The sequence below is a fragment of the Rhineura floridana genome, chromosome 5, assembly GCF_030035675.1.
Source record: "Rhineura floridana isolate rRhiFlo1 chromosome 5, rRhiFlo1.hap2, whole genome shotgun sequence".
Taxonomy (NCBI): domain Eukaryota; kingdom Metazoa; phylum Chordata; class Lepidosauria; order Squamata; family Rhineuridae; genus Rhineura; species Rhineura floridana.
In genome coordinates this window covers 103,919,896-103,934,068 of record NC_084484.1, presented here as the reverse complement: position 1 = coordinate 103,934,068, position 14,173 = coordinate 103,919,896, and the positions used below count along the sequence as shown (strand labels likewise).

General features: G+C 37.8%; 1 protein-coding gene across 18 annotated transcripts in view; it reads right to left on the bottom strand.

The window, feature by feature from the left end:
* The window catches only part of TIAM1 (TIAM Rac1 associated GEF 1), a 229,617-nt gene that overhangs the window by 24,384 nt on the left and 191,060 nt on the right, over window positions 1–14,173 (bottom strand). For all 18 annotated transcript variants that reach the window (XM_061627834.1, XM_061627835.1, XM_061627833.1 and 15 more), the window contains 2 exons: window positions 10,053–10,156; window positions 1,001–1,180 (listed from right to left, as the gene is read on the bottom strand). In XM_061627834.1, coding sequence (XP_061483818.1) covers window positions 1,001–1,180; window positions 10,053–10,156 — 284 coding nt within the window. The remainder of the gene's footprint in view (window positions 1–1,000; window positions 1,181–10,052; window positions 10,157–14,173) is intronic.

The following is a 14,173-nucleotide window of genomic DNA, read 5'->3' as shown; positions in this document are numbered from 1 at the left end:
TACTTGAGCTGCATTTTCTACCACTCACAGAAAGTACAAGTTTAAAACATCTTCACAGTGAGCTGACTTGCATGTAATGTTAAATTGTGATTTAGCAATATGTAGAAGAGCCTCAACATGCATGAGCAAAGCATCAAAACTTGCACACTTCCCTCTCATGTATGACAAGCAGGAGGATTCCTGCCATGTTTGCTTTCAGTTTCAAAGAATCTCAGCTTACTGGTGCATGTGAGCCAGGAATCCTGGTTTAAAACAATGGCTTGTTAAACAAGGCAGCTTAATAAACCAAATAGGCTGCATGACACAGCGAGCCAAACTAAGATTCACCAAGACCAAGCAAACATATGGGTTCCCAGAGAGGTCCGTGCAGCTGCAGCTGCTTTGCTCCTCTCCAGTCTTTTTTGCTCCAGCACAGTGCTAATCCAAGGTTAGGCTAGGCATCAGCAGGGAACATAGAAAAGTCAAGCTCCACCAGGCTTGTGATTAGGAGACAGACAATTGACACTAGGGATGCCATGAAGGATCTAACAGGAGTGCCTGCAAAAATAAACATGCCTGTTCATCTCCTCGTGAGCAGGATAAGGGTGAGCAGAATTACTTCACCTTGACTCTGAAGTGTCCACCACAACCTTTCTTGCCCACCTCACAAACTTTACCCAGAACAGGAGAAAGGGGAAGTGGCAGCAGCTGATGCTCAGAACATCCATACCTGTGTGATAAAGGGACTACATGAGTCTTGGAGAGATGCTAGGATGTGTAGTCCCAAGTCCTTTTCTGTGTGGGTATGAATGTTCTCTCTATTTCTTCCCTTTCTCCTGCCTTGGGTGGCGTGGGCAGGGGAAGGGGTGGCAGTGCCAGTGGACAGTTTCAGTGTCCTAATACATTATGCACATGCTTTAGTGAAGCACACACAAAGAATCAAGCCTCTTTCAGGGTGAACACATCCCTCCAAAGTCTTTTTGACATGGCTATTTAGCATTTCCCCAAAGCAGCGGTTTACCTTGACATATGTGCGTTCTGTTTCAAGGAGTTCACAAATGACCTTGCGCAGTTTGTCAGCATCAGTTAGCTGTCTTGTGGTGGCTTGCTGAGGCCCAATAAATTCCTGAGGGGTCACATTAGAGTCAGACGAATTCATCTCATGAAGACTGCGACAAAAAGCAGCAACCTGTTCCGTACTCTTTAAAATTAAGAACACACATATAGCTGTTATTATTTTCCAGAACTAATTATGTCATCATTACAGTCGCACTGAAACGCCCAAATTAAGCTATAATCATTGTTTTTCCCATTTAAAAAAGTTCATATTACTGGGCTCTTTTAAAGCAAACGATGACATATTACATCAATACCAGAAGAATACATACAAATAATTGGCTCTGGATTACGCAAATTACAAATCATTGATTTCTAAAGGAACTATGCAATACAGTACACAAGATAAGTAACCTACATTAAAAGCTCAGTCTTGAACCCTGCTGTGTCAGCAAATAGCTGCTTAGGACAGTGTTTACCAACTGCTGCATCAGCATAACTTCACAACAGGTTATATCAGCAGTGAAGAGATGTTATTCAGGTGTCACAGTAAGAGAGCTGGCTCAAATGTCTCGGCTTGAGATGCCAATTACAGAGATATTCACACCCTTAGGAATTTGCTACAATGGCTAGACATAAGATTTTTCTCAAGAGGCAAAGCAGAGGAGATGCAGAACATGCCTGTTCTTTTAAACTGACAGGTTTTACCAGCATCCACGTCTACCTCACTCACCATCTTGTTGTTTCTAAGGAAGAGGGAAAGGACAGCAGCCACTGTTAAAACACTCCTCACAACAGAAGTTGAGAACATAGAGAGCTGCCTTATACCAAGTCAATCCCTTGGTCCCTCTAGCCCAGTATGGTCCTCACTGACTGGCACCAGCTCTCTAGCATTTCAGACAGGGGACATTCCTAGTTCTACCTGGATTTCCACTGAGTATGGCCCTACCCTGAAGTTGTTCAGAAATGTGTTCGAGCAACTGCTAGGTAACCTCCAAGTGCTTCCTCCCCTATCCCAGACGTCACAGTCTTAAAAGCTCAGTTTCTGACGTCATTGCTGTAGCTGTTGATTAAGAGAACCCATGCTATCATAGCTGTTTGCACCAAAGCCTGAATTCTGCAGACAGTTTTAAACTATTATTAGAATGGAGATGGAAAAAGAACACAAAATTTACAGGTAGTTATAGATTTAGTTACTTTTCCTCCATGTCACTTTATCCTGCAGGTGAAAACGACATTTGTATAAATCCTTCTGCATATGGTTTATAAAATAAGTGCCATATGGCATGGAGTCAAAATCCCAAGATGAATTTATAAATGTGAATTCAATCCATTTTCTGCCTTTTTGTATGTATATATGTATGGATGTATGCCTTATTCTAAATAATGAATTGTCAGAGTCTAAGTGGATGTGAAGTTCAATCACCTGATAGACATAGCAAACTCTTGACCCTGGGCTTTTTGTAAGCCACTTAAAGGTTCTATATGCAATCAAGTAGTATACACATTTTGTTAAATAAATAAATAAAAATAAATCACTATGTACACTCTACATGTACTTTAAAAAAATATGAAACTTTGTGGCAACTCACAAACCAAACACCATGGAAAGAGCAGTCATTTCCTAGAACCTCCTTTTGAAATCTCCCTTCAAGGAAGAACGGGAACCACAGCAAGAACAATACCTCCTAGTCCAGGTCCCAGCCAGGTGACTTATAAGGAAAGCAAGGGTCAATTGTACTGAAATTGGCTGAAAGCTCCAGATGGACCAACAGTAAGCTAGACTGCTGCTGATTGGGAGTGCCAGTTGGAGGGTTAAGGGTTGTAGCCAGAATTTGATGGCAAGAAAAGTCTGTGGAAAGCCGAAGAAGAAGGGAAGCCTCAAAGCAACAGTTTCTACACAGCCTACTATTCAGCTCAATAGCAAGAAACAAGAACACATATAGGACATATGCCTGGGGGTGCTAAGCAGAAGCCATCTTGGTTGGGGTCAAGAAATATGGAGATCTGAACTGGGAAAGGAGCTTCTGGCTCCAGTTCTTCGAAGAGAGGGGATGTATCCTACTCATCACTTTGATCATGAGGACCTATTGGCCCCGTTCAACTACCATCAGCCCCTTAAAGAGCATCAAAGGCATGCAGAACAGATACTCTAATTCCTTAGGAAACCAGGAAGCAATCTTGCACCATGTTTGCTTTTTGGTGTGGTCTATGGTGATAACAGAGAAGAACTCTATCCACCAAAGGCTATTGGGATAGGTAAGTTTGAGTAATTTAAACAGAGACTTCAGCACAGAAATTTTTTAGAGGCCTCTTCCCCAAAACCCATCTTAGGAGTCTTCACAGGATTCAGCTTCTGTTACTAGAAAAGTAAAATTGTTTCCTTGACCCAATATAAGTAACATAGCTTATGAAAATCTTGGTTCATAGTGCAACACACGTGTGTGTATTACACAGAGAGAGAGAGACAGAGAGCTCTACGTCTTGCAAGTTTGTAACTAATTGTTAAATTTATGGCTTGCTGAACAAAAATGCAAGAGAGATTTATTATCTTATTGAATACTGTGTTTGTTTTTGTGTCATTTATATGAAGGCCAATGAATTTAGAGTTATATACAGTATATGGTAAAACATTTTTTCATAATATGTTTACTTAGGAAGCCATTCAGACAATTAAAATCCATTACATTTTATCCATGGTGATAAAACTGTTACAATCTAGATTACAGCCAATACACACACACACACACACGCACGAGGAACAATTCAGCTGCATTATGCACTTTTACACTGGAAAAGCTTCAGAAGGCAACAACATGGTGTTTGGCATCCCTTACAAATATGCAGGACTGCCAGAAAGCTTATAAACCAGCAGGGATTATGTGGCCATGCAAAAAGTGTGAACCAGCACTGCCACATGGGACCAATAACACAGTTACCATAATTTGTGCAATTATGATTTCTCAGAAAAAATACCACCATGGTTGTGCAAATTGCCATGGTCATGAATAAAGCCAAGCCCCACACAGAGGGGCAATTTTACATACATGACACCAAAGCACATACAGAGGTCATAAAGAGAGCTACAAGCAGGGACTTATTTAAAGGTCATGTCAATATCCTGGCAAATGCCAGTTCATCATTATTTTCAAAGTTTTACACAACCATTTCTAACTTTAGAAAAATTGTCTGCTATTATATCCAGAAGGAACGTGCGATTCTTTAACATACTGATTTTAAAAATACAATTGCAAAACTGCATATAGAGCTTGTAGCTATAGCATGAGCTTTTGTAGGCAAGAAACTACTTCATCAGAGACCTGCTTAATCACATATTTTAATATTAACAGATAGTAAAAAAGCCCTCATTATATGTATATTTGCTTGAAAAACATATATTAAATACCAGAATTTGTTAGTTTAAAGAGAAACAATAATTGCTTGAGAACCAAATCTTCTTTCACTTCAAGTCTGCATTTTTATTGAGGCTGATTGTGGGTGGTCGCTTGCAGAACTGGGTGAACCCATGGACTAGTAAAAGCCACATTAGAAATGCTTCTTTCCTTTTTAACTATGCAATAAAATTTTGTTCTCCAAAAGAACTGTACCTCATTAAACTATAAAACAGTTGAATCTGAAATCTCACTCATTTAATGTTCTTTCAGTTGGATAAACAAACTTCAACTAACTCTTACCTTGTATAATACTTTGGTGACCCAGGATATTGCATGTTCAAGGCAAGAACTGGAAAATTACTCGATTTACTTTGATAGCATTTAATTATTGCTTTGAAGAGCAACATAACATCCTCTCATTATTTTTGCTATATGGTAGATCTCACCAAATGAAGCATATACTGAAGAGAATCAGAAATGGTCTCAGTGCCTTCATTTCTAGGATTTACATTTACCACTTCAAAAAAAACTGACATTAAAACAATGTTATGCTGACAATACCATTATTAGCCATTTTCAGCAACAAAAAAGGAGGGGGGAAAACAGACACACCCCAAATCCAGATTTCCTGACCTACTTAACCAAAGGGGGAAAAAAATCTCATTCTAATTTATAGTATTCCTGGCCACTGGATACCTTCTTGCTTGTTAATGAGAAAGAGCAGCTACCATATTTCTCTCGTATTTCTTTTCAGACTTCACACACGCAATAGAGTCAACTAGAATGAAATTCTCAGATTTAAGCTGCAGAGTCAGTTCTTAATTCTCCTTTCCAAAGAGTTTTTGAAAAACTACTCAAGCAAGGGCAGCTTAAACTCGAAAGGAAGAAGCAAAATCCCCAGTGGAAAAATTGTCTATTGCCTGTGGCTCAGGAGAGCTGCTTGGCTACAACCTGTACTGCACAAGAATACTAACATTTCAAAAAAATAAAGAAGGTTGCCAATTAGAAATCTTTGAAAGCCAATAGCTTGTAAGGAATCTAGGTAAGATAATTTTCCTTTTAGAAAAGCATATTAGTAGATAGTGAGAAAACATGGTTAATGTGTTTGAATGCAAAATAAACAGGGACTATCTTTCTTTGCTAAAAAGAAGGAAAATGTAGGTTCAAAATACTTTGATATTTGAAACACTTGTACAAAAATCATGATTCTCTGCTACCATCACAAGCTAATTTGCTTCAGTTTTAAGAGCCAGCTACCTTGATATAGATGAAAGAAACAGATGTCCAACAGCACTTCTGCTCAATAGTTTCCCCCCCTGAAAGGACATCACTAAATTGGAGTCAAAACTGGGCAAAGGGTGTGTACGCACACAGTTTCTCATCCAAATTACCACTCCCCCTCCCCAGAATTTTGGCAATGAGTACAAAATGGTGCAAAAATGCTTGCCCATTCAGAGTAATGCCATGAAGCACTGTACACGCTCCAATTTATCTTTGTGATATCATGTAGCAAAATCTGATTGAATAGGTTTCTGGACAACTTCATGGAGAAAACCAGATTATGAAATAAATTATGTCACAAAGCAAAATCAGAGTATAGGCAATGCTTCCTGCTTTTATTCTGATTTGGCTTCACAGTGTTGTTACATAACCAAATCTGATGGATTGTAATGAGATATTGGTATCATAATGACCATGTAATGCCTGATTGGCTCAGATATCCTAAAGAAGAAGCCCTTGACTTTTTTTTTAATTTGCTTGTTTTACATTATACTGAACCTGCATATTAAGAGAAGCAGCCAAGAAAAGAGGCAAACACTGGAAAAAGCATCAGCAAGGAGGGATACACAAAACATTTTATTCTCCTGAAAACTCCCTTTTTAATTCCCAAAATTATTTTCATCAGCACTGTTTCAACCAGCCTGTGTGTGAATGCATGTACTGTACACAGTCCTCCTCTGTCTGCATTGCAGGGTAGCATAATGTTGTCCCCATCTTCCTCCCTCAGGGTCCCTCACAGTGAAGGCCAGTCCAGGCCCAATTAGATGTGAAGGGATGGATTTTGTCTCCAGTACAGCATTGTCAAAAGTATAGCAGTGTGGTGCAGTGGTTAAGGTGTTGGACTACGACCTGGGAGACCAGGGTTCAAATCCCCACACAACCGTGAAGCTCACTGGGTGACCTTGGGCCAGTCACTGCCTCTCAGCCTCAGAGGGAGGCAATGGTAAACCCCCCCTGAATACCGCTTACCATGAAAACCCTATTCATAGGGTCATCATAAGTCGGGATCGACTTGAAGGCAGTCCATACTGTATACTAAAGAGATGCCATTGGAGACACCACTGGGATGAGGAGTCAACCAAATCCTTTTTTCTAGGAACCTTGCCCTTTTATCTGGGACGAGGTTCAGGTTTGTTTTTCCCAACTCTATCCTATACTGTGGCCCATTAATTTTGTCCATAAGAAAGGCATGAGTACCATTAACACATGCACCATAGGTCTAGGTTTGATTGAGGCTTAGACTGTTTGCAAAGCTGGTTCTTCTTTTACAAGTGTGTAAAAACACAAGTGTATGTTTTATGGAAGTGTGTGGGACAAGCAAGATAGTAAACATTTTTGGTGGTGATGCAAGGTTTATGTGCAACATTGCCATATGGAGACAAATGATGCAGCAAAATAGTTTGCAAACAAAAAACTAGAAAAACAAGAGCATCGTGCTTTAAGAGCAAGCTACTATTGTTGGAATGGTTTAAGCGTGATATAATCCAGCAGAAATACAATGTTAAAAACAGAATTAGAAATGAAATGGAATAGCCATTAATCAAAAACACATGCTCAAATGTTCAAGAGTCATAAATTGCACAAAAATAGAAGAACCCAGAAGAATGTCCCTCTGGAACGGTGCTAAATGCTATCATGTTATACAGTATAGCATTATATATGAGCTATTCAATCTCTATTGTAAAGACACACCTTTAACACAAGTTTAACAAAAACCCAGACTGAATTTAAAAGCATGTCTCCCTTTAAAAACACAAACATGCATTTCAACATATTAGGAGCACATGAAATAAGTAATTTTTCATTTATGCAAAGAAAGTTTCCATTCCTTATTGTATTCTTATGCTTGATAAGAGATTATCCATGTTAGAAAGGGGAATACAATTACGTCTATTGACTATTAAAGACTCAGTTTAAGCAAGTTAGTCATAAATTATGTATGTTTATAAATAATAAATAAATATTTTGCTACATATAGTGGATAAAACATTAAGCCACCGTAATAGTTTCCTAATTTGCTTATTTATTAACCTTAAAACACGCCTTTATTTAAGACAAGTGCAAGTGAAAAGAAGAAAATGGAATTACATCAAAACATAGCCAACTTTAGTCTAAAAAATTTAAAAATCTAGATAGAGCACAAATACCAATAGGCAATTTAGCAATATTTTCCAAGTAAAAACCAGTCCCTGTGGTATTTTTAAAAATGGCATACCTTTCCAACATAATATTAATCCAACAGAGATCATACCTAGAAGTTTTTAAATCTACATACATCAAGAGAAGTTAGTATTTCCCTTCTTTTCTAAACAAAAATTTCCCCCACAGCATCACTTACTGTAGTAGGTTCTGCAGGAAACCAGAGGGCAAACTTCAACAGTCTTCTGCATGATATATGAGCTCTGTATCTGAGCTTTCTTTGCTGATGCAAGTTTTGCAGCTGCTTCAAGCTTAGGCATACCTCCTGCTAGCTGACCTACTGTCTAGCTATCAAAGGAAGGGCTACAGTCTTATAAGACAAAGGGACAGGAAATCAGAGGCCAAGAGCTTTTTCCTTCCTTTCCACTATGATACTCTAACAACATAATTTGTGGATCAATTAAAAACCCAAAGCCACCTGCCACAAGATTAATTTCTTACATGGATATGATTTTCAGATAGGAAGGGTATGTTATGTAACCCACATAAACATAATCATATGTGATAAATACACACACATCACTTTTACGACATGTATATGCTGTGTCATATCACCAAATTCAGCTTCCTGCCTCATCTAACAAACAATATGCTTATCAAGTGTGACAACATGTATGTATTATACATGGCATTTCCTTTATGAAAGGGGCATTCATGTAACAAATTAGTATTGTGTGAAACTGCCCTTAGGCAGAAGTTGTAATTAATAAACTATTAAAATACAGCAACACAGAAGAGGCCAAGGTAGCTCAGACGTACTTACCCTAACTCAACTGTTACTAATTACCAGAAGAATCCTGGTTACAAACTTTCAGTTTGAAAGTTCAAAATAAAAGCACTTGTCAAACAACTTTAGGGCTTATTCATGCATCACTTGAAATGCATGCCCTTTTAAAGTAACGTTATATTTTTTACACACACAGTTAGAGAAATCTCATCTTCACAGAGAGTAAACTGCACAGAGCGCTAGCACAAAAACAAAGTGGAATTATTCATTCATTCATTCATTGAATTTATATCCTGCCCTTCCTCCCAATAGGAGCCCAGGGATGCTCATATGCTAATGGGCAGCAATTAGTTATCCAATTGTTTAGCCAGTTTAACATAATTGTTGAGTCCCACCTAAATCAAAAGGTAGATTGCCTTAAATTACTTTCCTTTTAGGATGCCACCATAAAAAGTGTGTTACAGGTTAAAAAAAAATTGCATGTCATATATTAAGAATGATAAACAGTTGTAAGGGTGCATCTGAAAATGTTGGTAAAATCTTCAATACGGTTCAAAATTGACTGATATAAGGAAATGAATAAATTGAATTAACATATAGTCCACATATCAGTCCATACCCCAGAACAGAGAATATAAAATGTATATCTATCTTCAAGGCCACTGAAGAAGACGTTCTGTCGAAACGCGTTTGGCCATATTATACACTTTGAATCTCCTGGGTATTGAGTCATGTTTATTGGCCATTGTTCATCAGTTGCCTTTTATGTTTAGATTGGTATTGTTTTGACCTTTTCATTCTTCATTATGTATGGGCACTGAGCTATTTACAAAAAGTTTTTTTCTGGCCATCTTTGTACTATTGTATGAGAATTTCTATAAGGATTTTATATTGTGTTTTTTTATTTTTATATATATATTAAAAATTCATTTCTGATATCATTTTTTTAATATTACATTTTACACTTGTACCGTAACTCTTCTTTGAAACATTTAGGGAGACTCACACACAATAGAAAGTGGTCACATAAACTTTAATATTTAATATTTAAGATCATCACACCACAATCCATGCTGAGCAAAGGGGAAACATTTGCGTACCACAGGTGGTATTGGGCTGTAATCAAGGCTCTAATTCAGAGCTTGGAAAAGTTACTTTTTTGAACTACAACTCCCATCAGCCCCAGCCAGCATGGCCACTGGATTGGGCTGATGGGAGTTGTAGTTCAAAAAAGTAACTTTTCCAAGCTCTGCTCTAATTGGTTTCATTCCATATCATTTGTAAACACTTAAAAAAACAAGACAAACATTCTCTGGAAAGAGATGCTCTAATCATACACAGCTGTGAAGTCAGCATGCCAGCTTTGACCCTACAGTGCTTCTGCTATTTACAATGTAAAAATGAAAGTTTCACACCTTGCTTGTTTTATCACCCTCATCAGATGACTCCAAGAGATGCACTTCTGCTGCTTCTGGGGTTGTCTCAGCACAGCTGTCTTGATCACTGCAGACCAAGTGTCCTGCCAGGGTGAGAAACAATTGGAAATAATGGACTGAGTAACATTTCAAGAGCGCAACACAGCAAACACTGATATGTCACAAGTAAATACAATCACCTCTCTCTCTAACCCCATAACACACTTTTCACAGAGATCACTTGAAACTGCAATTAATGATGGTTGTTGCTGATCTGCAATATCACACATCAGTGTTGGATCAGAGTAAAACTTTTTGTTTTTCTGTTTTGTTTTTAGTAACATAGGAAGCTTCCTTGTACTGAGTCAGACCAATGATCCATCTATTGCAGCTCAGTATTGCCTGCTACACTGACTGGAAACGGCTCTCCAGGGTTTTAGACAGGGGACATTCCCAGCCCACTCTGGAGGTGCCAGGGATTGAAACTGGGCAAAGAGATGCGCTATCACTAAGCTATGGCCCTTTCCCTAGGCTTGAATGTAGTTTTGGTTATATGAAATAATTACATAACATTTATGACACTCTAACCACAAGAATGGAAACAGTAATCATAAGGTGCTTACCTAGAAATATTTTAGATTTATCTACGGTCTGCTATTGTCTAGTCCTTTTACTATGGTAAGTAACACACTGTAACAATAACATACTACTTCCAGAAAAACCCTCATGAGCTCAAAATTAAGTCTCAGATGGGCATAATGCAGTTTTATAGCAAGCCCACACCATATTTCTACCCCCCTTTGAACACACTGTTTGCCCCCTTAAGCATTAAACGTTTAAATGACTCATTTTTTAACTTGCTTGAACCTATCTTTATTAAGTTAGTTTCACTTGCTGCATGTACTCTCCAGTATTTTATTCTGCTTTTTAAAAGATTTGTGTGTGTGTGTGTGTTTATATTGTTTTAATTTCACTGTTAGCCACCTTGGGTTCAGCTGAGAAAAGGTGGGCTACAAACGTTTTACATAAATAATTCCTTCTAAGCAGTTTGCCAAATGTATCACTCAAGATACCATGCACATGTCATAAGCTTTCAACATTTGTCTGGCAAATTGTTTCTAACCACCTGAAAATTTAATATAATTCCTTTGTATTCTGATAGGCAAATTCACAATTTCTAAGACAGTTTTTAGAGCAATAGAACGTTGGCCTTTTAGGACAAGTAAGATTACTTTAGAGATACAGATGTTGCGTTCATCATCACCATAAGCATAGTTAATGGTTTATAGCTTACGATTCCCACTTTTGCTCTTCAACAAGTAACAAACCAAAACTGGGGATCATGGTTTGCTTTGCTATGCTCAAACAGACCACAACTGGGGAGCACTCAGAAAAATTCTGAAAATACCATATATCTAAAAATATTGATAATAGAGAAAAGACATGAAAGCAGCGATATTTATTGATTTTGTAACCAATCTATTTTTTTGTTGGTGCAACATGCTAAAGTGAGCAAAAATCAGCAAGAACAATCAGCAAGTTTTTCATTACATATAAATAAAATTAAGCAGATACTCCAAAAAAACTGATATTAGAGCCAGCCTAAAAGTTCCTAATTCAGAAGTATTTAAGATCTATAAATACTTTGATTAGCCCCCTACAAAACGTCTATGATCTCGCTAGGAGAATATGTTGTTCATGGTCTCCATAATGTTGATGATGATGATTACTTGAGAACAGTTCTTATAAATAATCATAACAAATCTAACACCATAGCACTAAAAACATATTACCTACCATGTTTGAGCAGCTTCATTTTGTCTACTATGATCAATAGTCCCTTTAAAGCCATGTGAAATGTATCCTCTCACTCTGTGCTAATGGGCCTAATACTTTTTAAAGTTATCTGGACACTCTTTCCTGTCATAGGAAAAACGTGCTATAATCTACTTCCTGAAGTATAGACTCCAATCCTAGACAGAGAACAATTGTTCATTTAAGCCTTAAATGAACAGCAATGAGGGCTTTCAGTTGCCGAGCAGACAGAATGCTTTTTACTGTCTGTATCAATTTACTGGCCAAATATATACATGTGTGTGTACATAAACAATGTATTTATAAAAAGTTTCTACTACTTTATAATAAAATCTCTAACTGGGTTACATAAAAACAACATAGCATTCCATAAAATTTCTCAAAAAACCCAGACCTGTATATCACAAATAAAACTAAGTAGTGTGTTATTGTGGGTGTCTCTACGTATGCATGCACAAATGTGCACATGCACATACATACACATTCCTCCCATCGATTTAATACCTGACTCATTTATGTCACATTCAGAGTTCTTTTTTATTTAATCATGCCACTCTAAAACAGACACAGTGTAATGATTTATTTTCAAGGAGATTACAGACAATGACCTTAATTGCCTTGCTACAACAGTAAACTTATTTTTGCATTGCATTAAGGACCTTTGGTAGGCCGCGAGAGGCTACAAAGTGGTGAATGATTGGGTAATGCAGCAGCAGCAAACTAGGATGCCAAATAATTAGAGGTATGGGTCTTAAGTTTCATCAAAATGACCTGAATCATTCCTTTTAACTAGAGTAAGAACAAACCAGTATATCTTACTGCACAGAGCTGATGCTGGAGGAAGGGGAAACAGGAGAATCAGATTCCTCCTACTGGGCAGAAGGGTGAGATATAAATTTAATCAATAGTAATAATAATTTAATGCTCTTTAGTGGCATTTGTATTTTGCGCAGCATTTCAAGCACTTTTCCTCCATAACAGGTGAAAACATACTGAATAGTGGTCTCCTAATCAGCACCATTGGTACTGTATCACTTCACCTATCTGAGTGAACATGGGCTTATTGAGGAAATGTGGCCACACACATATCAGAAATCACTTTCCTATTCACAGAAATGCAAATGTATTTAAATACAGCAACTATTTTGACATCACTGGGGTGCAGTAGGCCATGTAAAAATTTCACTGAATATGGTCAGAACAATGTTACTTCACAGAAAGTGTGACTTTGAACTCTAGTGGTTACATAATAGGTTCTACTCACTTTGGAATCCTTAAAGATAAAAGGTGATATTTGAAAACATTAATTCATGTCATTAATATTTTTTATTTTCCAGCCTCCCGAAGTCTTCCCTCACTATGCTATACAATGCAAAAGGGCTCAGGAACGAGGCTGGCTGACAGTCCTGGACCTAGTGCTTTACAGATATATAGCACTGTGTGTGTAGAAGGGGAGTAACCTTGGGTGCACGTTCCCTCTGTCCAACCTAATGCTCACTTCCAGGATGCTACATGCTGTCAGGGGCTCAAGTGGGCAAATCTTTCCCTCTGCCCTCCATTTCCCTTCCTTTTCCTTTCTCTCTATTTCTTACTTTATCCTTTCACAACATTCCATATCTGAACCAAAGACTTAATTGTGATGATGATAGTGATGATAACGATGAGGATGATATTACTATTTCTTTGCAGGGGTTGTAATTCCAGGGTTCTTGACTATGTTTCCTACTGTGCTAATAGCCTTATCCTTTGTGATAATCTGAGCAGCCTGGGAAGCTTCCAGTCTGGCTGTTTATTGAGCATTCATGCTGGTATGTTCATGCCGAGGTTATATGACATTGATAACTGCTGGTTGTTATACCATACTTTCCAGTACAACTTTCCATCACTATTTTTACAGGACTTGTTGCAGTTAAAAAAGTTGACAGGAAAATTGCACTATTTATTGATATTTTTATTTATTTATTAAATTTATATCCCGCCCCTCCTCCCAGTAGGAGCCCAAGGTGGCAAGCTTCCAACCTGGCTGTTTATCTAGCATCATGCTGGTACGTTCATACACTAGAAAGTGTGAGATAGCAACCAAATGTTGTACAAATAAACAGCCCATCGAGAAGCATCCTTGGACACTTTTCTAGTAATATATTCACATAAACAAGGTCAGTCCATGCTCCTGTTCCTTTCTTACCTGCTCTCTTCTTTCAGCATGAACATCTAGTGCAAGAGTTAAAAGACCTTACAAAACACATTTCTTAGGATTAAAGAAAACAACATTATTAGGATAAGTTCACACTTGTTTTGCCACTAGT